This window comes from Phascolarctos cinereus, unplaced genomic scaffold (genome assembly GCF_003287225.1).
Source record: "Phascolarctos cinereus isolate Bilbo 61053 unplaced genomic scaffold, phaCin_HiC Scaffold_2;HRSCAF=192, whole genome shotgun sequence".
Taxonomy (NCBI): domain Eukaryota; kingdom Metazoa; phylum Chordata; class Mammalia; order Diprotodontia; family Phascolarctidae; genus Phascolarctos; species Phascolarctos cinereus.
This window is the reverse complement of record NW_027555625.1, coordinates 325,008,679-325,033,986: the sequence shown is the minus strand read 5'-3', so window position 1 is coordinate 325,033,986 and position 25,308 is coordinate 325,008,679. Positions and strand designations below refer to the sequence as shown.

At 39.3% G+C, this 25,308-nt stretch overlaps 1 protein-coding gene across 4 annotated transcripts; it reads right to left on the bottom strand.

The window, feature by feature from the left end:
- Positions 1-202: 202 nt before the first annotated feature.
- Positions 203-24,413, bottom strand: DSN1 (DSN1 component of MIS12 kinetochore complex). Of its 4 annotated transcripts, none has more exons than XM_020998772.2 (12): positions 24,297-24,413; positions 24,184-24,220; positions 22,606-22,654; positions 18,130-18,423; positions 16,112-16,185; positions 15,688-15,760; positions 10,423-10,510; positions 4,306-4,365; positions 3,851-3,922; positions 2,893-3,040; positions 1,595-1,682; positions 203-1,025 (listed from the first exon to the last, which is right to left on the bottom strand). In XM_020998772.2, the coding sequence occupies exons 1-12, from the start codon at positions 24,332-24,334 to the stop codon at positions 925-927; spliced, it is 1,122 nt and encodes a 373-aa protein (XP_020854431.1). In that variant the 5' UTR covers positions 24,335-24,413; the 3' UTR covers positions 203-924. The 4 variants fall into 4 exon arrangements, with proteins under 4 accessions (XP_020854431.1, XP_078006367.1, XP_020854432.1 ...); XM_078150241.1 differs by having other exon boundaries at positions 23,780-24,220; positions 24,297-24,375; XM_020998773.2 differs by lacking the exons at positions 22,606-22,654; positions 24,297-24,413 and having other exon boundaries at positions 24,184-24,207.
- Positions 24,414-25,308: the final 895 nt, after the last annotated feature.

Genomic DNA, 25,308 nt, shown 5'->3' with positions numbered 1-25,308 from the left:
CATTAGTCATGCCTAGTAGTCTGGAAGCAAATAACAGGCTGGCAGCTTTGCCCAAGCTAGCCAGGCTAACTTCATTACCAATGACTGACAGTGATGCAGTCTCCCACAGAACACTTAGAATAAAAATCTATATAATTCCAGTATTCTCAATCTCAAAATTAGGTTTACTTTTCCAAGATGAGAAGAATACACCTTAGAACAATTAAACCACAGGCAGCTCTTTATTGTGCATTGTTTTAGAAAATAAAACCAAGTATTTGTGTACATTGGGGGGGGGAAGAGTCAGGACTGGGTAGTCAACATAAATATTAAGACAAACAAGGAATGGAGAGAAGTATATACATGGTGACTAATGCAATGAGACAATTTTAAAGTAAACTATATCTTTCAAAGTAGTTTTCTCAGGAGGCTACAGGTCTACTTCAGTGATGTCATTAATCCAAACATTTTAGAACTCCCTACAGAGCCATATAAGAAAATCCACATCATTACTTTGTAATCATCCCTCTTTTTAACTTCATAAAGGTTACTGACCTTACATAAAAGATGACCAACTTTATTCACTAGACATTAAACCCTGGACATTTCAAGGGGAAAAAGTGCACTCTGCCCTTTAAGAATAAAAACTTGCTGCCACTGAAGAAATATGTGTATATGTGTGTGTGTGTGTGTGTGTGTATGTATATATATAAATGTTTCATTACTTCCAAATTCCAAAAATGTCTTCAAGAATGGCATCTGTAAAGATGTGTAGTAAGACTCTGGAGATAAAGTTATAAATGAATATTCAGAGTAATTAAGTGCTGATGCCTGTTTTAAAAAAGTATCACATTCATTTACAGTCACACTCCATAAAAGGCAGCAACTTCTCATATGCAACCATCTGAATGACAATTTGGAAGAAATGTATGTAGACTGTGATCATTAGCAGAGAGTGCCCGAGTGTGTGAGAGATGGTTTTTCTAGTTGAGGTTTGAGCAGTTTTCGAATTGGTGAGGCTTCCAACTGCTGGACAGTCTTTTCTCCTGAAAGAAAATAAGACAAAACCCCCCAAAACCTCAGGCTTCAGAAAAAGGTAAGGGGGAACTACTTCTTTTTTGAAAAGAATTTTAACTGCTACAGAAGAATGCACAATGGCACTAAATTACCAATCCTCTATGATATATTTAGAATTTTCACCAAAGAATGGGTATTTGGAAGAAGGCAGAAGATAAGCCTACACTCTTCCCAGTCAGGGGCTGTTGACTTGAGGTCCACAGACCTCCAAGGGATCCTTGGATAGATTTCAGGGGATCCATGAACTTGGACAGGGAAATAATTACATCCTTATTTTTACTAACCTTTGTTTCCCTCTGTAATTCTGTATTTTTATTTTTTGCATTTAAAAATGTTCTTTTGAGAAGGTATCCATCTGATCCACGGGCTTCACCAAATAACCAAAGTGGTCCACAACACACAAAAAATTTTAAGAACCCTCCCTCTAGTAACATAGTATCTAAAGGGAAATTTTAATTCAATGGGGTGAGGGTAGGAGTTTGTCTTAAGAGGAAACAATTTTTCTTTACTCTCTCCAAATGGTGACTGTTTCTCTTACCAAGTTGCACCGACACCTTCTTGAAGAATTGGGTAGTATCTTCCATAAAAGAATACAACAGCCTTATTGATCCTTGTAGTTCATCTATCTACAAACAAAATTTCAGTGAACTTCTAGCCTGATAGACAAGTCCACTCATTCAGTCACTTTCAATTCACTATGAAGGACAATAGGATAATCTGAATTTCAGAATTCTGTAGCATAGTATGAGATAAGAGTCTCTTTCAGTTGACTCTCTCTTTACATAACAATGATTTTAGTCTGTAAAAATGTAGTTTCTGCATCTCAAGGATTCATAGGAGAAAGGTTAGTTATTCTAAGAACAGAAAGTAGAGTAAGCTATTTTTGAGAAAAAGGCAATTTGCCTACTCTCAGCACTCTTTCATGGACAAAGGCAAACTGTGTTTGAGAGATGAATGGGTAGTCCTGTAGCAATGTTCTGATCTGCAGTGACATGAGTTGAAGATGCCCTTTAATGCCCCAACTCCTTCGGCAGTCTCTCCCTCTGCCAAGCAACTTTCACTTTTAGTCCCAAGACTTCAGGGAAATCTTAGGACCTCTGGCCCTACAATGGTCAGCTTAATGATATACCTTAAGTGGGCTTCCTAACTTCACAAAAAGATCCCCCAGATTATGTTAATGATTTTCAAGAAAGAGACCTTTGGAAGTCCAGGCAGTTTCAGGTTAGCCCACCTATAACACAGGGAAGGTTGTATTTTGGAGGTAGAAGGAAACTAGACACTACTAACCTTAGGTCAGATTTCTGCTGCAAGGGTAATACAGAAATGCATTAACACCTCACTTATTCTACAATGGTTAGAAAACAGAAAACCTTCTTGGCCTTGCTTTTTAAAACTACATTCATACTATATAATTTAGAATTCTTCTCCTATGGTTAAAGCCCTCAGATAGAAAAGCTAATAAATGCAACTAATCATGTAATTACTTGGCTTAAAAAACAACAACCCAAAACCCATTAAGCTAAAGTGAATCACACCTGAGATTAAAACAGCTGGCTGCCACCTTGCCTAAAGTTAACACATTTCCTCTTAGGTTGAGTTGTACATACTCAGACTATCTCCTTTCACAAGCTGATTCCTCAAAATTTTCAGCACGAAACAAACTAGCAGAGTGAGAGAACTCAATCCAGGATTTACTTGCTGTTTTCCATGAGAATGTAAGTTCTTTAGGATAGGGATTGTTTCATTGTTTGTATTGATATCTCCAGAGCCTAGAACAGTGTCTGGCTCTTAATAAATGCTTCTTTGATTGACTGAAGTAAATAGGAGTCAACTCACCACCATCTCCATGCAGTTAAAAACCTCATTCTGGCTGTCTAATATCTTCTGATAGTCAGGTTTTGTGCTAAGAATTTCACTTTGTGAAGACTGAAGATACAGAGTAGAGTCCAGTTCTATATCGGCAATTTTGGCTTCCTCTAATGTCCTTGAAAAATAAATAAAATGCTTAGAAATAACAAGTGATTTCTGAATAAAATTATGTTTCTCCATACTAAATTGAAAACTGAAATCTTCTCTTCCCCTCCTACCCAAAAGGGCTTCCTAATTAACAAAAAGATGGTTCTGATTATGTTGATACTTTTCAACTGAGACCTCTCTAAGTCTAGCAGCTTAAGGTTAGCCTACTCTATACCACAGGGAAAGCTGTATTTTGGGGGTGGAAGGAAACTATAAGGTATCACTAATCTGAGGTGGGATCTCCGTTGCAAGGGGAATATAGAAATGCATTAACAACTCGTTGTCAAAATCTAAATAATTTGTTTTCATTTTTTTAGCTTTTACCTTTAAAATTGCTTTGACTGCAATTTCTCAGAAATGTATTACACAACCCTAACACCCTTGCTGACCACCAGCCAATGAGTGTACAAGAGAAGCCACTGAGGAGGCAGGAGCTGGCAGGACTTAAGAAGTCAGTGCTTTCTGTCCCTACTGTGGACCCTATCTCAATGCCTCTACTGGGTCAGCACCAGGATTACCAGAGACAGAGCTGCCATCCTTTCCTAGGAACTGGCAAAGTAAGTAAGGGTTAAGAATACAGCATTTTGTTCAGTGACCACAACTAGTCTCTCCTTCCCCACAAAGGGGCAACTTCAGAGGTAGTTAATATATAGTATCTCAAAGATCTCTAACAACACTAGCCTTCCCAGAGCTTTAACACCCAATTTGTACTAATGGAAAAAAAAGTAAATCCCCATGGGGAAAAAGCAACTTCTTATTGTAATTACAGAGATTTAACCTGGATATCTTTTCAGCTTCTTTCTGGTGATGCAGCAATAGTTGATCCCAATTCGTACACTCCAAAGAAAGCCTGTAGAAGGTTAGATCAGGGATCCAGTTAGTATGATGTTCATAAAAAAGTCAATGAAATAGAAGAGCTTCTAGGATTATGAGATGTTAAACAAATTTAGCCAACAAGGATTTAAAAAAATTTATTTTCAATTAATCAAAAATCTACCTTCCCTTCCTCCCACCCCCAACTGCAAAAAGTGAGCTTGTTCTTTAAATTAAATGAACACTTTCATTTCCTGATCTTTACTCAATGGGATAGACTATCAATTCCAATACATTTTGAAAAGGAGGCTTTTAACTCCTAATACCAATCTCTTTTGAGAATCCACTTTTCTTTTGATATTAATTCTTCCCAGGTTTTGTTGAGATGATTCAGATATAGCTCAGTCATTACCCACTCACCTGGCTATATATTCTTTTATCTCTGTCATTGATGCTTCCAAGGCAGTATCTGTTGACTGCCTGAAATAGAGGATTATAGGATTAACAACTCTCAAGAAGCATCTGATGTTAACAGTATCATTTCTGTAATAGTCTAAGCATTCTTTGGACACATACAAATATTCAGAATCCAGGCCTTTCCATAATACCACAACATAGCTGAAATAGTCTTGTTGTCTCCAGCCTTTCCCATCTCTACCCAATGCTATGTACTGTCACCACATTAATTATTCCTAAAATACTCCATTGTGCTATTGTTAAAAAAAAAACAACAATAATTCCTTCAGTAATTCCCTGCTGCCTAGAAGTTCAAAATCAGCCTGGCATTCAAGGCCTTTCATAGCCTGGTATCATTTACCTTTCTAGCCTCATCTTCCATTACACCATTACATAAATCATCTACTTCAGCCAAACACAACTTCTACTTTATTTTTCAAAAAAACTTTGAGCCAAAATGCCAAAAATGGGCATTCCCATGTATACAGAACACAAAGAGGATTGCATACAAAACCATGAATCTCCATTTCATGCTACTTTAAAAAAATTATGTTAAGAAATGTCACACATTATCTTCAAAACTGTTCTGAATTATTTGTGCTTCAGTCTCAACTTCCTTCTCATCTGTGCATTTAAAAATTGTTTCAATGGACCATTTTTCCCCTTGGCATTACTACTGCTAAACCCTCCAACTTATGTAAATTACTTAAGGAAAAAAACTAACAATCCTTATAACAAAATAAGTATAGAAATCCACACAGTGGCTGTGTCTAAAAATTATCTCTCTGCACCCTGAGGTCCATCACCACTCAGTCAGGAGGTGGTTAGTATGTTGCACCATAGATTCTTTAGATATATGCTTGGTCAATGCTTTGATCGGAGGTCTTAAGTCTTTCAAAGTTCTTCTTTCTTACAATATATAAAAAGTTCTCCAGGTTTGGGTCAATTCACTCTCCATAAAGTCATACCCAGGATAAATCTCTATTTTTTATGGTATGTATGTTCATGTACCACAATTTGTTTAGCCATTCCCCAATTTTTAAAAATCAAAATTTATTTTTTAAATTAGCCAAAATCTACCTTCTCTCACCTCCAATTGAAAAATTAAAAAAAAGCCTTTGTAACAAATATGTATAATCAAGCAAAACATTTTCTGACATTGGTCATGTCCAAAAAAATGTCTCAATCTGTACTCTGAATTCGACACCTCCCTGTCAGGAGGGGATAGCACATTTCATCAAGAGTCTGTTGACACCGTATTTGGTTATTGTGTTGATTGCAGTTCTCAGGTTTTTCCAAATTGATAAAATTGTCCTCGTCCTTCTATTCACTTTACCCTGAATCAGTTCATACAAGTCTTCCCAGGCTTTTATGAAACTACCCCATTTCTTTCACCCCAGTTCATACAGCACAATAGCACTGTCAAAACTGCATATTGTAATTTGTTCAAAGACTCCCCAACTGACAGGCACCCTTTCAGTTTCCAAATTTTTTGTCACCACAAAAAAAGCTGCTATCAATATTTTTGCACTAAAGGAGCCCTTTCCTCTTTCTTTGATCTTTTTGGCATACAGAAGTAGTAGTACTATAAAGCCAAAGGATTTGCAGAGTTTGATGACTTTTGGGTCACAGTTCCAAATTGTTTTTCAAAACAGCTGGACCAATTCACAGTCCCACTATGAGTACATTAATGTAGCAGTTTTCCCACAGGCCCTCCAACGTTTGTCACTTTCCTTTTTTTTTGGATGAAATTTGCTTAGCTGATGGGTGGGAGGCCGAACCTTAAAGCTGTTTGTTTGCCTTTTAATTATAAGTGATTTTGAACAGTTTTTCTTATGGCTTTGATAGTTTGGATTTCTTTCTCTGAAATCTGACTATTTATATGCTTTGACTATTTAACAACTGGAGAATCAGCTAAACCCTAATTGTTGGCCACCTTAGTTTCCAGTTGCTTTCCTTCTCTTTTCTTTTAATTCTCCCCTTTAGGATCAGTGAATGTGTTGCTTTCAACTCCCCATCCCCCACCCCACTGTCATCCTCCCTCTTACCAACTCCTTCCCTATCCCCACATTTCTTGTTTAATTTGATCTATTTCTACACAAAGGTTCATTTCATAGTCACTCCTCCTATCCCTTTTCCTCCCTGTTTCTATCCTCTTCTTCTCATACATACCAATTATGAAAAATAACAAGTTTGGCCTCTTTATCCTTCCTTTCTATACTAGCATATTCCTTTTGCCTTCCCTTCTCTTCCCTCTTAAAATCTTCATAACAAATCCAATCCACATCTAGGACTGCTGCTTTTCTAATTTAACTTTCTCAATACCCAACTAAAGAGATTAAGGTTCTGATGGGACACATCTTTTCTCTTCTATTAGAATGTAAGCACTGTATCATTATATAGTCCCGTCAAATTAATCGGATACATTAAACTTTCTAGGTTGCTCTGATGTTTGTGTTTGCCTTTTATTTTTTTGGCTAGGCAATGGGGTTAAGTGACTTGCTCAGGGTCACACAGCTAGTAAGTGTTATGTGCCTGAGGCTAGATTTGAACTCAGATCCTCCTGACTCCAGGGCCAGTGCTCTATCCACTGTGCCACCTAGCTGCCCCTGTGTTTGCATTTTAAAGTTGTTACTTGGCTCTGGCCTTTTCATCAGAAATGCTTGAAAGTCATCTATTCCATTAAATATCCCTCCCTACCCTAATCTGATTGTAATCAGCTTTATATAGCAAGATATTCTTGGTTGTAAGACTTGCCTTTCGAAATACTGTTATTTCAAGATCTCTTCTCATTTAAAGCTACAAGGTCTTGTATGATCCTAACTGTGGTTCCTTGATACTTGAACTGCTTCTTTCTGATTATTTATGGTATTTTTTTCTTAGACATGGAAACTCTAGATTTTGGCTGGTACTTCTCAGTCCACCAGTCAATAAACATTTATTAAACACCTACTATAACCCAGGCACTGTGATAAACTGGGGATTAAAAAAAAGAGGCAAAAGATAATTCCCAGCCCATAATTTAATGGAGGAGCTCACACAATTTAATTCCTGGGATTCTTTCTTTCAGGGTTACTTTCAGAAGGTGATCAGTAGATTCTTTTTATATTTATTTTACTCTCTGGTTCTAATATATCTAGGCAGTTACCTTTTATGATTTCTTGAAATATAGGGTCCCAAGTTTTTCTTTCTTTAAATTTTTTTTTTTAAATCATGGTATTCAAGGAGTCCAATGATTTTAAATTATTTCTTTCATCTGTTTTCCAGGCACTTAGTTACTTTTGATAGCCAGTTGCTTTTTGTTTTTCTCCATAAGGAAGTATCTTAATGATACAACATCCATACTTCTTAATATCAATACTTGTATGGGTTTCAGTAAAACAGAAAATATAGAGGCCTTGTTATTGGCTTGGTCCCCAATTCTGACAGCTTTCCCTCATTTTTACTTCTAGCCTTCCCACTGATAGATAATACCAGTGATTAGTGTCCCAGTTCTAGGAGTTGATCATTTGGATGTTTATTATTTTCTTTTCTGAGCTATTGATTTTCCTTCCAATTCTCTCCTCCAGAGCTTTTTATTTCATTTTTTATCCCTTATTTCATCTCTTCTAAGTATTCAAGTAGTGCTTATGGAAAATCCATTTCTTCTTTTGAGTCTCTGCTTGCAGTTGTTACAGAGTTATACTTTCTTTCGGGGGATTCCTAGATTTGCAGTAATTTTTAATACTGGCCACTATCTTCTCTTACTCATTTCTTCAGCTTAATTCCTGAACTGGGACTGTCTGCCAAGGTCAGGCTCTACCTCCTGCTGCATTATGGTTGAGTGTTCAGCTGTACTCAATCTCATCCTAATGTTTCCTAGGATCCAGTGCTGACTTCTACCTCCTGGGGTTAGGCCTTCCCCCCTTCTACCCCTCCCAGACCTCTGAAGTTCATACCACTGAATTTTCAAGACTCTACACAATCTCAGTAGAACACTCGGAACTTCAGAGACCTGAGATGTCCTGGTCCAGTCTGTACTCACATTAGTTGTTGCTAGTCTCTGTGGTTTTCTTGGGAGAGCTCATTGCTCTTGCTGCCTCCAACCAGAGAGATCACCAATCCACTTTTTAGCCTCCAAGCCTTTATTCACTGTTCCTCACTTCTCAGTCTTAGTTATTTTTCAAGGCCCAGTTCAAATCCTACCCCCTTCTGATCTAAATATCAACTGGAAGAGATCTCTCTCTCTCCTCTGCAGTCCTGTAACATTATCAACACAACTGAAACATATATTACCTTGTAAAATTAATTTTCTTTTCACTTGTATATGCTTTTCCTCTCTAAATGATGCTGTTTTACACTTCTTTATAAATCCTAGTACACTTAGTATAATGCCTTATATCAAGCAGATGCTCAAGTATTTGTTACTTGACTCATTTCCTCCTCTATAGAACAAGGAGGGATAGACTAGATGATTGCTTGGTGGCAAAATCTTAAGAAAGATGGATTTTTTTTTATTTATTTGGCAAATAATATATCCAACTAATAAATATCCTTTCGATGTGTAACCTTTTAAACTTCTATTCTTTGCAGAGGAGGGAGTAACCATAGATACAGAACATTGCATAGGTCAGAGTTTTCATATGGATGGATCAATTTGCTGAACTTTTTTCCTCCTCTTTTTAAATCTCTATTATAAGGGATGGCTGTCTGGGAAAGGAAGGGATACATTTGGAAATATGGGTAATGTAATAACAAAAAAACCCCCAATGAATTTTTATTATAAAAATTATATACACACACAAAGCAGATTCAGTAATATCAGACCATAAACCGTATAAGGTGAGAATATTGTTGAAGTGGAAAACAGATAATTTTGATTATTTTAAATAAAAATTTCCTTGTATAAGTAAAAATCTATGCAGCCAAGAATAGCAAGAACAGAAAAAAAATTGTGGAAAAAACTTTCATAGACATTCTCTCAGATAGAATGTGATTGGGTTGGAAGATTGCTGTGGTATAGGAAATGATGAGCTGGTTGATTTAGAAAAAACATGGAAAGATGGGGACTTGTGAGAGAAAAAGCTATTCAACCTTCAGAGAAACAGATGAAAACAGATGACAAATGGAAATATGCGTAGTATGGTCTTACATATGTGTGTATGAGTGTATATGTGCATGTTTATCCGTGTGTGTGTGTGTGTGTGTGTGTGTGTGTGTGTGTGTGTGTGTGTATGCATGTAGAAAGATAGATAAAAAGATTCTCACTTAATTGTAGCCTTCTGGGGGCAGGAGAGGAAAAGGGAGAGGGAAAAAATAAAATAAAAAGTGTACAGCAGAGAACAAAAAATCTATAAGGAAGCAAAGAAAAGCTGGACAGCTTTGAAAACAATGTGTAATATTAAACAGGTTTTCTTGAAATTGAAATTTGGTTTTTGTTGAATCTTCTTAAGTTCTGCTGTGTACATGTAAATATCTTTTCTTATTTTGCACTAAATTTTAAAATAAATTTTAAAAAAAATTCTAAAATATAAATACACACACCCATACAGAGTAAATTATATATCTAAATACCTCCTCTTCTGTCTCTGAATAACTAGGTTACAACTCCTTGTACTCCAAATTAGAGTACATAAAAAAACTACAACTTCCCCATTTCTTGGTGAATATGCCAACTCAATGTGATAAAATACACTTTCTCAGGTTGGTAACTTAGGGAGGGGAAAATGAACTAGGTTGGTCAATACAGCATGACAGACAGCACAATGGTCTCAGAGCATGTATATTTAGGTTTAAATCCCAGCTATGTGATAGTGCATGACCCTGGGTAAGTCACTTTCTCTTTGGTTAGTTTTAGCAAAGTCATCTATAAACTGGAGGATAATACTTGCCCTATCTACCTCATAGACTTGTTAGATGTTTAAGTAAGATTTCAGATGGGGAGGAGACACATGGTAATGTTGATCTATGTTCAGTTTGGGCTTTGGTAATGTTAGTTAAAATTTTTAAGCACTTTAGGGTCTGTGGATCCATGTTAATCTTCGTGATTGACAAGAAAAAAAGAGAAAAAAGAGAAAACATACAAATTTTTGTCCAAATTACCCTTTTGATTCATCAGAGCATTTCTTTAAGGTCCCATCATCTTCAAGTCTGTTTGTAAAATGCTTGAATTCTTCAGAAATTGAAGACACTAGAAGAATAAAATGGAAATGTAGAGAAATGAAGGTAGCTTTATATAGCATACACATTTGACAAAGATCTTACACACTGAATACTGAGGGTATCAGAAGTAGAATCCTTATACTACATCCCCAGCTCAGCATTCAACTAACATTTATTAAGTATCTACTATGGGCATGGCACTAGGTGGCACAGTGGACAGAGCTTGGAGTTAGGAAGACCTGAGTTCCAATCCAGCCTCAGACACTGACTAGCTATATGACATTGGTCATAGAAAAAGGTCTGTCTCAGTTTCTCCAACTGTAAAATGGGGATAGCAATAGCACCTACCTCCCAGTGTTGTAAGGATCAAATGAGGTAATATTTGTAAAGCACCTGGCACAGAGCTGGCATTTAATAAATACTTATCTCCTTCCTTCCTTCCTGGCACTGTGCTAAGTGCTGAGGACACAAGATAAAAATAAACCAGTTTCTGCCTGGTGGGGTGGGGAGGGGAGAACAACATATACATAGAAAACTAAATGCAAAATAAGTTGTAATAAGCTTAAACTGCACTAAGACTTTTGGGATACCCTAAATATAGAAGTAATTTCCAGGGAGATTGTACTAGCACTTAAAGGTATCAGGATATGCTGCATGAGCATGCAATCTGATATAGGCCATACATATACATTCCTATTAAACATATTTTCACGTTAGTGATGTTGTAAGGAAAAATTAGAACCAACAGGAGGAACCACCAGAAAGAGGAAACTAAACAGAAGAAGCAGAAAGAAACAGAAGAAAACACAGAAGAAACAGAAAGAAAAAAAAACAGAAGAAAAAAAGAGCAAATAGTATGCTTCGATCTGCATTCAAACTCCATAATTCTTTCTTTGGATGTGGACAGTATTTTCCACCATGAGACCTTTGGAGATATCTTAGATCCTTGTATTGCTGAAAAGGGCTAAGTCTATCATTGTTAGTCATCACACAACGTGGCTGTTACTGTGTACAATGTTCTCCTAGTTCTGCTCACTTCTTGAGTTGAGCTTTTAAAGAAGACAGGGATTCTATGAAGCACACATGAAGAAAGAAAAACATTGCAGGCTTGGCAAGAGCCTGAACAAAATCATGGAGATGGAAGATTATATGTTGTGTATAGGAAATAGCAAGTACATCAGTTGGGCTGGAAAGCAATCAATCAATTTAATCAATAACATTTATAAGGGACTATTATGTGCCAGGCACTGTGCTTAGTAATGGAGATACAAAAAGAGGTAAAAGACAGTCCTTGCCCTCAAGGAATTCAGAATCTAATGAGAGAAACAACACGCCAACAAATATATATAAACAAGCTATACAGAGGATAAATAGGAAATAATTAAGAAAGAAAAGGCCCTAGAATTAGAGGAGTTGGGGAAGGCTTCCCATAAAAGAAGGGATTTTAACTAGGACTTAAGGAAGCCGAGGAGGTCAGCAGGCAGAGCTGAGGAGAGAGAGCATTCCAGGCATGGGAGATAGACAGAATGGAGCCAAGAGATGGAGTGTTTTATTTGTGGAATAGCCAGGAGGCCAGCATCACTAGATTGAAGAGTACATATTTGGGAATAAAATGTAAGATTGGAAAAGTAGGAGGGGGCTAGGTTATGAAGGGTTCTCAATGCCAAAGAAAACATTTTGTAATTGATCCTGGAGTTGATGGGAAAGCATTGGATTTTATTGAGTAGGAGGTTGACACAATGTAACCTGAACTTTAGGAGAATCACTTTAGTGGCTGAATGGAGGATAGATTGGACTGGGGAAAGATTTGAGGCAGGCTGACCAACCAGCAGGTACTGTCCAGGGATGAGGAGATGAGAGCCTGCACTAAAGGGGATGGCAGTGTGTGAAGAGAAAAGGGGGTTGTTGCAAAGGTGAAATCGAAAAGCTTTGTCAAAAGCTTATATATGGGACAAGGGCATGTGTGAGAGATAGTGAAGAATCCAGGATGATTCCTAGGGTGTGAGCCTAAGACACTGGGAAGATGGTGTTCTACAATAATAGGGAAGGTAGGAGGGGGGAGGGTTTAGGGGGAAGGATAGATTTCTATTTTGGACATGTTGAGTTTAAGATGTTTTCTGGACTTCCTGTTTGAGATATCCAAAAGGCAGTTGGAGATGAAAGACTGGAAGTAAGCAGACAGATTGGGACAAGACAGGCAGATTTGGAATCATCAGTTTAGAGATGGTAACTAAATCCATGGGAATTGGTAAGATCACCAAGTGAAGTAGTATAGAGGGAGACGATGAAAGGTTCTAAGACAAGCAGAGTTTGTGAAGGAGATTAATATATAGTAAGCCTAGAAAGGTAAGCTGAGGCCAAATTGTGAAAAAGATTCAAAAGCTAAAAAGAAGAGTATTTTATCATGGAGGCAAGGGAGAGCTACTAAAGGTTCTTGAATTGGGTGACAGCTAGATCTGGGCTTTAGGAATATCAATTTGGCGGTTATGTGGAAAATGGACTAGAGAGGAGATTAACTGGAAGCAAGGAAGCAATTAGATTAGTTCAACAGTCTAGTCCAGAGGCAATAAGGAACGGAACTATGGTGGTGGTGATGTGAGTGGAAAGAAGGGTACGGATGAAAGAGATATTGCAGAAGCCAAATCACTAAGACTTAGCAACTGTTTGGATATAAGGGTTGAGAGATTAGTTTTAAGGGCATCCAAGGTTACAAACCTAGGTGACTAGAAGAATGGCGGTGATCTTAATAAAAATAGGAAAATTAATTAGAAAAGAAGGTTTTAAGGAAAAGATAACGAGTTCTATTTTGGTCAAGCTGCTTTTGAGATGTCTATAGGACATCTGATTAGGGATATTCAATATAAAGTTGGTGAGTCAAAATTCATGGAAGAGAGAATTTGGCTGGATATAAAGACTCATCTGCAGAGAAGTGACAGTTGAACCTGGGGAAAACTGAAAAAATCACTAAGAGAATGTATAAAGAGAAGAGGCCCTAGAACTCCATTCTGGGGTACACCCATGAATGGGAGGTGGGACAAGATTGATGACTTTCCTCTAAAGAAGATTCAGAAGAAGCCAACAGACCAGTGGAAAAGAACAGTGTTGTAAAAACCTAAGAGAAGGGGAGAGAAGTGTGTCTAGGGGGAAGGAGTGGTCCACAATGTCAAATCCTGCAAGAGTAAGAAGTGTAAGTAACAATAAAAGGCTAACAGATTTTGGCAATTAATAGTTCATTAATAGTCTTAAGAGAAAGCAGTTTTGGTTGAGTGATGAGGTCAGCAGCCAGATTAAAAGGGGTTGAGAATTGAATGTGAGGAAAGAAAATGGAAGCAATACTGATATAATATTTATTGATACTAATATTTTGATATCAGTACTGAGGATGGCATCTCAAGAGGATGGTGGGCTCAAGTTAAGGTTTTTAAAGGATGGATAAGATCTCAGCATATTTATAAGCAATAGAAAAGAGCCTTGTGGACAAAGAGAGAAGAGGAAAGAGGGCATGGTCAAGGAAGGACCGAGTTCCCAGAGAACATAGAAGATGAGAAGAATGGCATAGCTAGAAAAATTGGTATTTGCAAAAATAATGGTATCTTTTCCTCTAAAATTAGAGAAAAGGAAAGAGGGGGATGTTATTGAGGTAATTTGGAATGTGGAATTGGAGAGAAGATGGAGCTTGCAGCAGATAGTTTTGACTTTTTTGTCAAGGTTTGCTGAGAGGGAATAAGATAGAGTCAATCATGGAAGAGTAAAGGTAGTGGCATGTATCCATGAGGGTTTGGTTGAGATTGAATAATGAATCTATGGTGGACCCAGTCAGCAATGTTGCACAACTTCCTCCAATGACATTCAGCAGTATCCATACAGAAGCAAAGAAGACAGATACTAAGATATGGTGAGCTGAGAAAGGACAAAGGGGCTAAAGGAGAAAAAGGAAGACGATAGTATAAAGTTGAACTGGTTACCTATGTGGTCAAGATTTTTAAAGGAAGGTAAAGCTAAAGCAGGAGTGATTGCAAGGGAAATCAGGAAGGGGTTTAGTAACTAAGGCTGTGGTGATGAGAAAGAACAGGTTTAGAAGAATGATAAACTGCTAGATCAGGTAAAGGAATATTCAAAGATCTTGGACATGTAACAACTGTGGGGGATAACTATATCAAGAGTATAAACATCCTGTGCGATGCTTTAATACACTGCCATATCAAGAGAGTTGTGCCACTTGATGAACATGGAAAGACCCACCTAAGAACTGTATTAATATTCAGTATGGAAGCTAGGAGTTCTTTGTGGTTAAGTACAAGTGAAATGGGAGAGAACATGAGAAGGTAACTCCTCAATGACATTTTTTTTAACAGTATGTTTAAAAAAAGTTAAAAGGTAGACCAGTATCTATTATATTTCAATCAAAAACTTAATCTGCTTACACTGGGAGAAGGTTTTATAGAAGTTAGGCAATGGATAGGAATAAAATCAAGAGTTTGGAAGCACAATGAAAAAACCGTTGCAAACGATTAGTTATGAGAATTAGATAACAGTAAGCTGTACTTAGACTTGGAAGAGTAAACTACTATACCCACCAAAATAATGCAGAAGTTATAAAAATCATGTATTAGCTCTCAAGAAGACTGTGAGGTAACTCCATTTAAGGAAATAATTTTCCCAACAGAATATAAGTTCTTTGCTAGTAGGGACTGTTTTCAGTTTAGTATAGTTTTTATTTGTATTTCTAATATGTAGCCCAAAGCAAGTGTTTAAATGAAAATTTAATTCTATGGGATAAACTAAAGGGGCATAATTTACACTGTCAAGTAAATCTTAGCTCATTGGTTGGGGGCAGCTAGGTGGTGCAGTGGACAGAGCACCGGCCCTGGATTCAGGAGGACCTGAGTTCAAATGTGGCCTCAGACACATAACACTTACTAGCTGTGTGACCCTGAGCAAGTCACTTAACCCCATGGCCTAACCAAAAAAAAAAAATCTTAGCTCATTGGTTTCTTAGATCAGGGCTTATTAAACTTTTACCACTCTAGACCCTGTTAGTGCTTTTTAAACTGCTCTCAACTCACAGTTTAAGAAGGGCTGTTAGATCACTGAAAGATACAAACTGGCTCATCTCCCGTAGAGTCATGAAGTGGCAAACAACAAAAGTTAGTGCTCCCTCTGTGTGTCTGATGCTTAGTTCACCTCCATTTCTCTAAAACTTACCTCTGGCCTTAAAAGTATCAAGACTGATGCTATCAGCGTCTCTCAGAAAAGGTTCAAGTTTGTGTGCAGAGAACTAAAAAAACCAAGCCAAAAAACAAAACACTTTCACAATCACCTCCAATCATCTGAACAAATGGAAAGAAACAAGGATGGTCCCATCTAAATGTTTATTAAGACTGAAGTCTCAAGTTAATTCACTGTGCAAGTCAACATCATCTAAAGAGGGCAATGGATTGAAATGACTTTTGTTGTTATTCACTGCCTCCTATGTCATGGGGGTAGCTGCTGATGTGTGCATCTTTAGGGGAAGATTTTTTTTTGAAATGTAAAAATAAATATTTTGCACATTACAACATGGTTAATACTTCTTTGGGACTGATACTTCACCAGGATGAAAAACCATTACCTAACCCAAGCATCTTACCTGAAAACTGGAGAGTAGGAGACAGCCAAGGCGTTTGCTTTCAGCCAAGTCTATGCTGATAGATCTGCTGAGCTCTAACATACAAAAGCATCACCGTCACACTAAAAGAAGTCCAACATCTTTCTAGTTAGCAAGGTACTTATTTATCTAAAAATAGGTCCCTTTGGGCACAATCTAACTTGAGACATGAACACCCCTAAGATTTTTTTTTTCATTGACCAAAGGAGAAATCAAATATAATATCTTAATCTTCTCTTGTTGTCAATGAATGAGGCAGTTCACATAAATTAAATTTCCAAATAACTGAAGCTTACCCTTTTAAGTAATAAAGCTTTGTTTAAAAAAGATATCTTTTCTAAAGTTTATTATAAAAGAATGACAAATAGGAAGAATTCAAAGAAATATGTGAAGACTTGTGTGTAACATGGAAGTGAAAGATAAACCAAAAAATATAATTATACCTAATATAATTGAAAACAACTTTAAACAGCAACATAACTCAAATTAAACAATAATGGACAATGTTGGTTCTACTTTATTAGAGTTAAAGCACATACCTTTTCCTTTAACTAGTATTTGTATAAGGCTGCCTGTCCTATCAATCAAAATCACTTTTAGGCTATTTCGCTTAACTTTTCAGAGGTTGTACTTTATGGAGGTTTTAATTGTGATTCTATTGACATTTCCATGCTATGTCAAAACAAAATCAATTAAAATAACATAACACCTGACATTTATATGGTTCTACAATGCACTTTATATATATTACCTTACTTTCCTATCTTATTAAAGTACTTTGAAAGCAACTTTTTTCTTTTGCAGCAGGAACATAATTTATTGTTATCAGAGAATACTACAATTCTCTCAGAGGTAGAGTAGAACTATTTGTCCCCTATGCAAATCGATCCCTTGTGCACTGTCACTTCACACTACCTCTATGTGTCTGACAACCCTTCACTGCTTCTAATCCATGGTCTTGATTAACTAAGCAAATGAAAGTTACTGGGGTTAACTAGGTAGCAAAGCCCATTAAATCATTAACCTTTTACAGCTGACTCTAAAACAATAGGCTCTGGGTATGGGTCCAGAGAGGGCCCCACCAGCTCCTACAACAACTGTTATTTTTTTCTCCCTCTTAAAAATAGGTCTTAGGGGCAGCTAGGTGGTGCAATGGATAGATCACTAGCCCTGAAGTCAGGAGGACCTGAGTTCAAATCTGGCCTTAGACCAAACACTTGACACTCAGTAGCTGTGTGACCCTAGGTAAGTCATTTAACCCCAAGTGCCTTAAAAATAAAACAAAACAAAAATAGTGCTTAAAGGCCTTTTGTAATTTCTGCCAGAGTCTGAGGTACATTCTGGATGGTTAAAAACTGGTAGTTTGACCACAAGCTAAATGAGGCATTAGATTACAGAAAATACTAACCTTTCCTGGCAATTCTTACTGAAATGTTCCAGATTAACCATGAGTCTTTCCTTACTACAATTAAAAAAACAAAACAAAACCAAACAAACAAAAACCCAATAAATCTACATAAAAATCAGTATCAAACTTCTCGAACAGTAATAATACAGCCATTGTAGAATATAGCAAATTCTAAAGTACAACCCAAACAGCTTCATAATTTTATTTTTTAGTTTTCTCTGTAAGATGTACATGTTCCACTGTAATGTCAAAAAAAGCCCCTGAGAAATCATTATCACCATCATTCTGATTTAATGGATTAAATAGAAGGCCAAAGGATGATATATTTGCTACTGTTGTAATATGACCTTGAATATTTATATGAGGCCAGCATGAACAGTTTGAGATTAGAAACTGTTCAGGCAACAGAGTCTTACACATACGATAGAGAGATAGAGAGAGAGAGGGAGAGAGGGAGTGTGTGTGTGTGTGTGTGTGTGTGTGTGTGTGTGTGAAATAGGTATAATGGATAAAGAATATGGTAAAAATCTAAGCTGAGATTTGAAATTTATTTTATGTCACATGTCATGACAGTTTATATTTACTACGATACCTGTAACACCCTGATGAAAGGGAGGCAGTGACTTTCGACGGTTTGTTTCTTTCATACTAGCCCTACGCCAGGACTGACGCTTAGTTTTCTGATTGCTGTTATATCCTTGTGGAGCTATGTATGTGAGATCTTGCGTTTTTCCTGTTTCAGAGCTGTCTTCAGAATTCTTTCTTTTTCTTGAGACATCTTTGGTAGTCTCCGGAAAGGCAGAAGACGTAGCACAGATTTCCAGAGAGGTATGGCTTGATGTTAATTGGTGATCTTGAGTCTTGGGCACCACTACCTCTTCAGGCACTTATTACAAAAGGTTGAAATATTAAAAACTTACCACCAACCAAACATCTTTGTAAAGCAAACAGGCCGAAAAATTCTAGTACTCCAAATTAGAGAAACATATATAGAAGACTTTATTGGGAATATAAAATTCTAATGCTGGTTGTGGGGAGGGAGTGTCTAAGGGACAGTCTAGTCTGGTGTGGAAGTTAAAAAAGCTTCTTAGGTTCTCTTACCCTTCTTGGTAATACATATCCCTTTTGGGGAATGGGGGTGGAAGGAGATGGAGGAAAAATTTAAGCTTAGCAATTTCATTGGAGTAAGGATCTGCTTGTGAAAACTCCTTCTTCTGTTGCAAACCTGTAATTTAAAGTCTCAAGAGTTGCCTGGATCACTAATAAATGACTTGTTAATGGTCATACAAGTAGTATGAGTTAGAGCAAAAACTGGAGCATCTTAAGAGTTATCAAATAATTTTCAAAGTACTGCTAAATACCTGCCACATCACTAAGAGATTTCTGTTTCAACAATGTATAATTATTCTGCACTTGGAGAAAGAACCAATTGCTAATGAAATAAAACAAGACTTACCAAAAAATTACCATTAGTTCCATATTCCTCAGCATTCGTAATGCTTTTTATTTGTCAAAGCATTTCTACACCATGATTTTACCTTAACAACTATCCTGTAAATACTTCTTGGCAAATATTGTTGTTGTTTTTTAGACTTCATTCACTTTTTAGATAAAAAAGTGAAGTTAAGTGGTTTATCAGCAATGTTACAGAGTCATAACTAGGTCTAAAAATCTCTTTATCATTTGACAGCTTCTTAGTCTAAAAATCCTGAATATGGATTTTCTGGTAGTATAAACAGGTTTTTTGTGTTTTGTTTTGCAAAGGAGGTTGAGGGTTGGGGTGGAGAAGTAGAGGAGAAATGGGTCTCCTTATCTGACCTAAGCTAGAAATACATCAGCTACTTATGAATCCCAAACTGACTGGCAATGAAGCTTTAACCCGCTGCTTTTCTGACTCGGGCTGCTCTACCCCTCCTTAGTTACCAGTGTCCCATTTGTAACCAGAGATTCACCATCTTGATACTGGAATTGGTGTAGATATGTTATTAGGTTTAGCCCAACTGCAGATGAAGACTCCCAAACTCAAGTGACCCACCAGTTTCAGCCTTTCCAACGGCCACCCCTCATCCTCCCCAACCTAAATAGGCTCTTTATATCCTAATGCCTAGCAAACATATTGAAACAGTGAAGCATATCTCCTGGCTTTTTGCAATAGGGTGGGATGGATGTACTAACTTGAATTTACCAGTTACCTTCAACCAGGGTTTCCTTAATACTTTCAAACCACACTAGACTACCTCTCCCCACCATCAAAATCACTAAAATTTTGGCTTTAATTTACCCTTCTTGTCTTACTTAATACTATTTCCTATCACGTACTTTCTTGCCAAAAATTTCATGAAGTTCATTAAAATATGTCTGGAGAATGAATCAAGATAGCTCCACACACCAATCTTCTAATTAGAACCTTGAGACTAATTAATTTAGTAGCTTCTACCAACTCAGGGTACTTTCCTGTCACATGGCTAGCAAATCCCTTTAGCTTACTTGTCAACCACCAGCTTTCCCTTAAGCTGTCCCTTGGTCAGATCTACAATCCATCCCAAATGTTCATATGGACTATTTGTGCCCGACCTGTGGTAGAGCATTCTGAGCTTGGGTTAGTTTGATCAGCCACAGTCAGACAGAACACACTATAACTTGATTCTAACATAGTGAAGTCATTTTGCTCCTCTTCAAGAACAAAGGACAAACAAATAAATAAATGTATATACACACACACACACACACATATATATATATACACACACACAGACACACACACACATCACTCCAAAGCACTTGCCTGATCACAAGGCCCTCTGATCCCTTTTACCTAGATCCCTACTCCCTTATACTGTTGCCACCCCCCCTACCCCCGGCATTAACGAAAACCTGGTCTTCCCCTAAAGATAACACATCCCTAAAGACTCTCTTCAGTGCTAGCTACCATTTTCACTCTCTCCTACCGGAAGCTCGCTGAATTGTCTCTCTCCAGTGACATTCTCAGAGACTTTATCATCATCATTCACTAACCTTTATCTCTTTGATTGCTCATCCTTTCTTGATCCTTTTAACCTACCATTCACTAACCTCCAGAGCACTGATCTATCTTTTCCAATGACTTCAGCCCCTGGTTTAATCACCAATACTCCAATTTCAAGATTTATACTGATAACCTAACTCGGGTTTCTAGCTTTTTCATTCTCAACTCCTACCTATGACATCCATCACTACTGTATTTCAGCTACTCATTAGTATGGTCACATCTTAAACATTACCATCGCTCTAAAATTCTCCATCTCCAAGACCTTGAACTTTGGAATCCTCTTCTACACACTTACTCATCCTGCAACTAATTTTTGCTTTTATTATGACCCCAAAACCCCTCTTCTGGCTCTACCTTCCTCCTCTCGTAGTCTTGATCCTATGGTTGGACATTTCACTATTTTCTCCTCTCCCCTTGAATCCTTTACTCATTTAACCTTTGGCTACTCTTGCCCTGCTAAACTCCAACCCTGGGTAACCAACAGTTTGCCCAGTGCTGTTGAAAGAATTCACAGAACTAAGCTGGCTACAAAGCCATGTTATTCTGACCACCACCGGGACACCACTACTTCATGGCAGTCTATTCATCTTATTGACTTCCTGTCACATTACATATAGTTCATATTTCAAACTTCTCAAGCCCTTAACTTTGCACTGCCCACCCCAATTAGTCTAAGCAAAATACCTTAGTTTACTGTTCTCTTCCCCTTTATTGTCAAACAATCTACAGTCACTGTCACAAACACTGCCTCTTGGGCAGCTAGGTGGCACAGTGGATAAAGCACCGGCACTGAAGTCAGGAAGACCCGAGTTCAAATCCGGCCTCAGACCAAACACTTGACACTTACTAGCTGTGTGACCCTGGGCAAGTCTTACTTAACCCCAACTGCCTAAAAAACAACAACAACAAAAAAAAACCACAGACATTGTGTCTTTACTATACACAACCTCAATCCCCTCCTGGTTTCGTTTTTGATCTCTACTATACTACTGAAATGACTCAGTCACCTAATTGCCAATCTGAATGGACATTTTTAAGTTCTTATGTTCACTGACTTCTTTGCATTTGACATTCTCTATTCCTTGTCTCAAAAGAAGTTGCTAGATGGCTAAGTAGATACAACAATGAGCCTAGAGTCAGGAAGATCCAAGTACAAATTTGGCCTCAGACAATGACTAGCTGTGTGACTCTGGGCAAGTCAATTAATCTGTTTGCCTTGATCCACTAGAGAAGGAAATGGCAAACCCCTCCAGCATCCTTGCCAAGAAAACCCCATACAGATTCATGAGAAGTCAGACACAAATGAACAACTGTTGGTCTTGACAGTCTGTCCTTCCTTGGTGTCCATGTCAGTGCTCTCTTCTGGTTTTCATCCTAACTCTATGATTATCCCTTCTATCACCTTCATTGGTTCTTCCCTCCTTCCATGCCCTTGATGTGGGTATCCTCTGAGGATCTATCCTGCCCTTTTCTCTTTAGCAATCCCATTTACTTCCATGGGTTTAATTATACATTTTATAAAGATGACTACCAAAATATCTTTAGCCTAGTATTTTTAACTGTTTAGAGGGTCATTCCAACAGGCTACCTCAAAGTCAACCTGTCCCTAGTCACCCAGGCACTGCCTTAGAACCATCTTTAGGTGTAGAGGAAAATGGAAAAATCGGTTCCAGTCAATTTCACCACTATTTTATCTTTTGCATCCATCCTTCCTTTCCATTCCCAGCACCCTAACTTAGGTTCCCATTATCTCTTGCCCGTAGTCTCATAAGAGATTCCCAACTGCCCCCCCCTTTAATCCTCCCCTTCTCTTATTTATCCTTCATACAGCTGCCAAATGTAGCACTTCTCTGCTAAAAAAAATCAAATCTTCACAGACTCTCTATAGCCTAACAAATACAGTCCAAATGTCATAGTTCTCTCTTCCTAGTACAATGCCTTATACAGTTTTTTGTCAAGATCTGTGATTTTATTAGGCGGAGGAGTATATGTTTAATAAAGACATCTTAAACTGAATTCACTTTCACTCCTAGTACTCACCTTTTGCTGCCTCAGTATCATTCAATGAGGTCGCCCTGAGTGGAGAACCCTAGATAGCAGGGAAGCAAGAAGATTCACCCTCTACAATCTGCCCACAAAGTATCACTTCCTATTCCTGAAAGATCGTGTTACATCCCTCCTCCAGATGTTTGCTTATGTCATTTCCCCTAACTGGAGAAATACTATTTCCCATCCACCTCTATTTGCTGAAATTCCTATGAATCTTTCTAGGTCCAGTTTGTATTACCCATCCTAACTGCATAGCCCTCCTTTATCATCCCAGATGTAATTATTTATTTCTTAATGATTATAACTGACTATATGATTCATATGATACATATGCCTTATAGCAATGTATACATCAAATCTTGCTTTACTAGACTCAAAGCATGTTAAAGTTGGAAGAGACTTTAGAGATCATATAACTCGCTAATTTTACAGCTGGGCAAAACTGGGCTCAGAAAGATTTAGTGACCTTGTTATAAGATCCAAAAGAGAAAAGACTGTTTTACTTATATTCTTAACTTTTCTACTCTCCCTTCTCAAGCCCTGGTACAGAACCCAGCACACAGGAGCTACTCAAAAAATGTTACTGGATTGAATGTCATGGGAGGAATGAGAAAGCATAAAAGGGAATGGAAGGAAGGCCCAGTGCAAAGCATAAAGTTGCGAGAGGTTAAGATGTGAGAGAGGGAAGAGGGTACAGTTGGGGCAGGGACTTTTTTTCCTGTCTTTGTCTCCCAGAACCTAATATGGTGCCTGGCCCATAGTAGGTGCTTTAAAATGCATGTTAGGAATAAGGAGAGTGAGGAGGGGCTGAGAGAGGAGCAAGGGGTAGAGATGCGAAAATGAGAACTGGGTCTATTTCTTTTTCTTTCTATTCCCAAAGCCCGGCGCAGCAGGAATTAAGGAAAAATCATCTATTAAGTGCTTACAGAAAGTGTGGGATACAAAGTTTTGCACGTGGCAGCTGCTTAATGCTTGAGGTTTGGGAGCACAATGGGGAGGGGGGTGGGGGACTAGACAGGAGCCTTCTTATACCTTAAACTCCCGCCCTACTCTGCAGTCCAGTGACACTGGCCTCACCCAAGACCCTCCATCCCCAAGCTCTGGGCATTTTCACGGGCTGTTCCCCATGACTGGAATACTCTCCCTCCAGTCCCAGTTAAAATACCATCTTCACAAAGAGAAATCTTTTGGGTCCTCTTAATTCGGGCGCCTCCCTCTCCAATGTAACCTGTATGATGTTGGCACATAATCGTTTGCATGTTGTCTCCCTCATTAGCTGCCCCGAGGCCTCGGACTGCCTCTTGCCTTTCCTTGTACCCCCATCGCTTGGCACAGTACCCGGCACACAGTAGGCGCTTACTGTATGCTTGCAGATTGACAACGGGACGGAGGGGGTGTTGCGAGGGGGAAATTAAGGGAGGGCAAAGAAAGGAACGGGGCGGAAGGATAAAGCCAGAGCGGGGAAAGAGCAGAGAAGGGGCATGGGGGGAGGGGACTTGGGGGTGCCCGGGGCTCTAGCTCTAGGATCCAGGCGGGAGGCGGGCAAGGGGAGGGGCGGAGCTTCCTCACTTCGGGAATCCGTCGGTCCAGGCTGGACCTTCCGCGCCTGAAACACAAAGCTGTCCATCAGTCTCCCAGCACACGACGGGTGCTCTCCCTTCCCGCTCTCCGCCGGCCGGTACCTGCTGTGCCCGAGCTCTGGGTCCACAGGCTGGGACATCTCACCGGCGCCGCCACCTCCGAAACTCCCGCGCAAAGCGGCAACGAAGCCGCTGAACTGCGCCTGCGTAGAGGCGGGACGTCTCCCGGAAGGGGGAATAAGGTAAACACTAGGAGACGAACTGGTCCGATGACGTCATCACGCACGCGCGTCCCTCGCGTGGGGAACCGTTATGTTTTCGTTTGGGCGTTAACGGTCGCTTTCTCCCGCTTCCCTGGACCGACGCTGAGGGCAGCGCGTCGCCCTCTAGTGGTTACCGCCTGCAGCGCAGGCCGAGCCCCGGCGACTCCTGCTTCCCTGCCACGTCGCGGCCCGGGGTGTGGACGCTGGCCCCGCCCCGCTGTGCCCTTCCCTAGGTCCTGATGAGGCTGCTTCGCCCCGGGAGGCCGCGCTCGGGCACTCCTGCCCTCGGCTCGTGGGCCGCAGGCCTCAGGCGCTGGGAGGCCAGGCGGCGCCGCTAAGCCCAGTCTGGTGGCGAAGGCCTGCGGTTCAGGGCCCTAAACCGGCTGCGCAGGGACCCCAGTGTCCCATCTCTTTCCTCCCATCAAATGACGTGGCCCTCACTCATCCCTATACTATACCAGATTCATTTTACACGTGGAGAGATCAAGGCTTGGAGAGTCAAGTAAGGGCCACAGGGCCAGTAAATGGCAGCACAGAGCCATGCCCTTGTATAAAGGGCAGATGGGGCGAGGTTGGCCGGGCTTCCTGGGCCATTAAGTGGCAGCCGGCGTCATCACCTCATCCCCAGCCCCTTCCCCGACGAGTAGCACCACAGATTGTCCCCATTTTCCAGACGACGTGGCCCTTCAAGGCTGTTCCTCCCATCACCATCCTCGAAGGTGCTTTATCTGTCATCCCTCTCTTAAATTCAGGCCTCCAGGAATCTGGGGGTGGCATCTGTGCCAGGGAAGGCTGGGGCCATGCCCTAGACTTGGGCGCTCCTCACTGTGTTTCGTAGCATCCCTTTCCTC

What these genes read in the sequence shown, in the direction of transcription:
- DSN1 (XM_078150241.1), bottom strand. Translation starts at nt 23,887, where the DNA reads ATGAGGGAGACAACATGCAAACGATTATGTGCCAACATCATACAGGTT. An exon ending in TGATACTGAGGCAGCAAAAG is followed by an intron (nt 18,424 to 22,605) that starts GTGAGTACTAGG and finishes TTTTGTAATAAG; the next exon opens with TGCCTGAAGAGGTAGTGGTG. An exon ending in GAAGCTGAAAAGATATCCAG is followed by an intron (nt 3,041 to 3,850) that starts GTTAAATCTCTG and finishes TTATTTTTCAAG; the next exon opens with GACATTAGAGGAAGCCAAAA.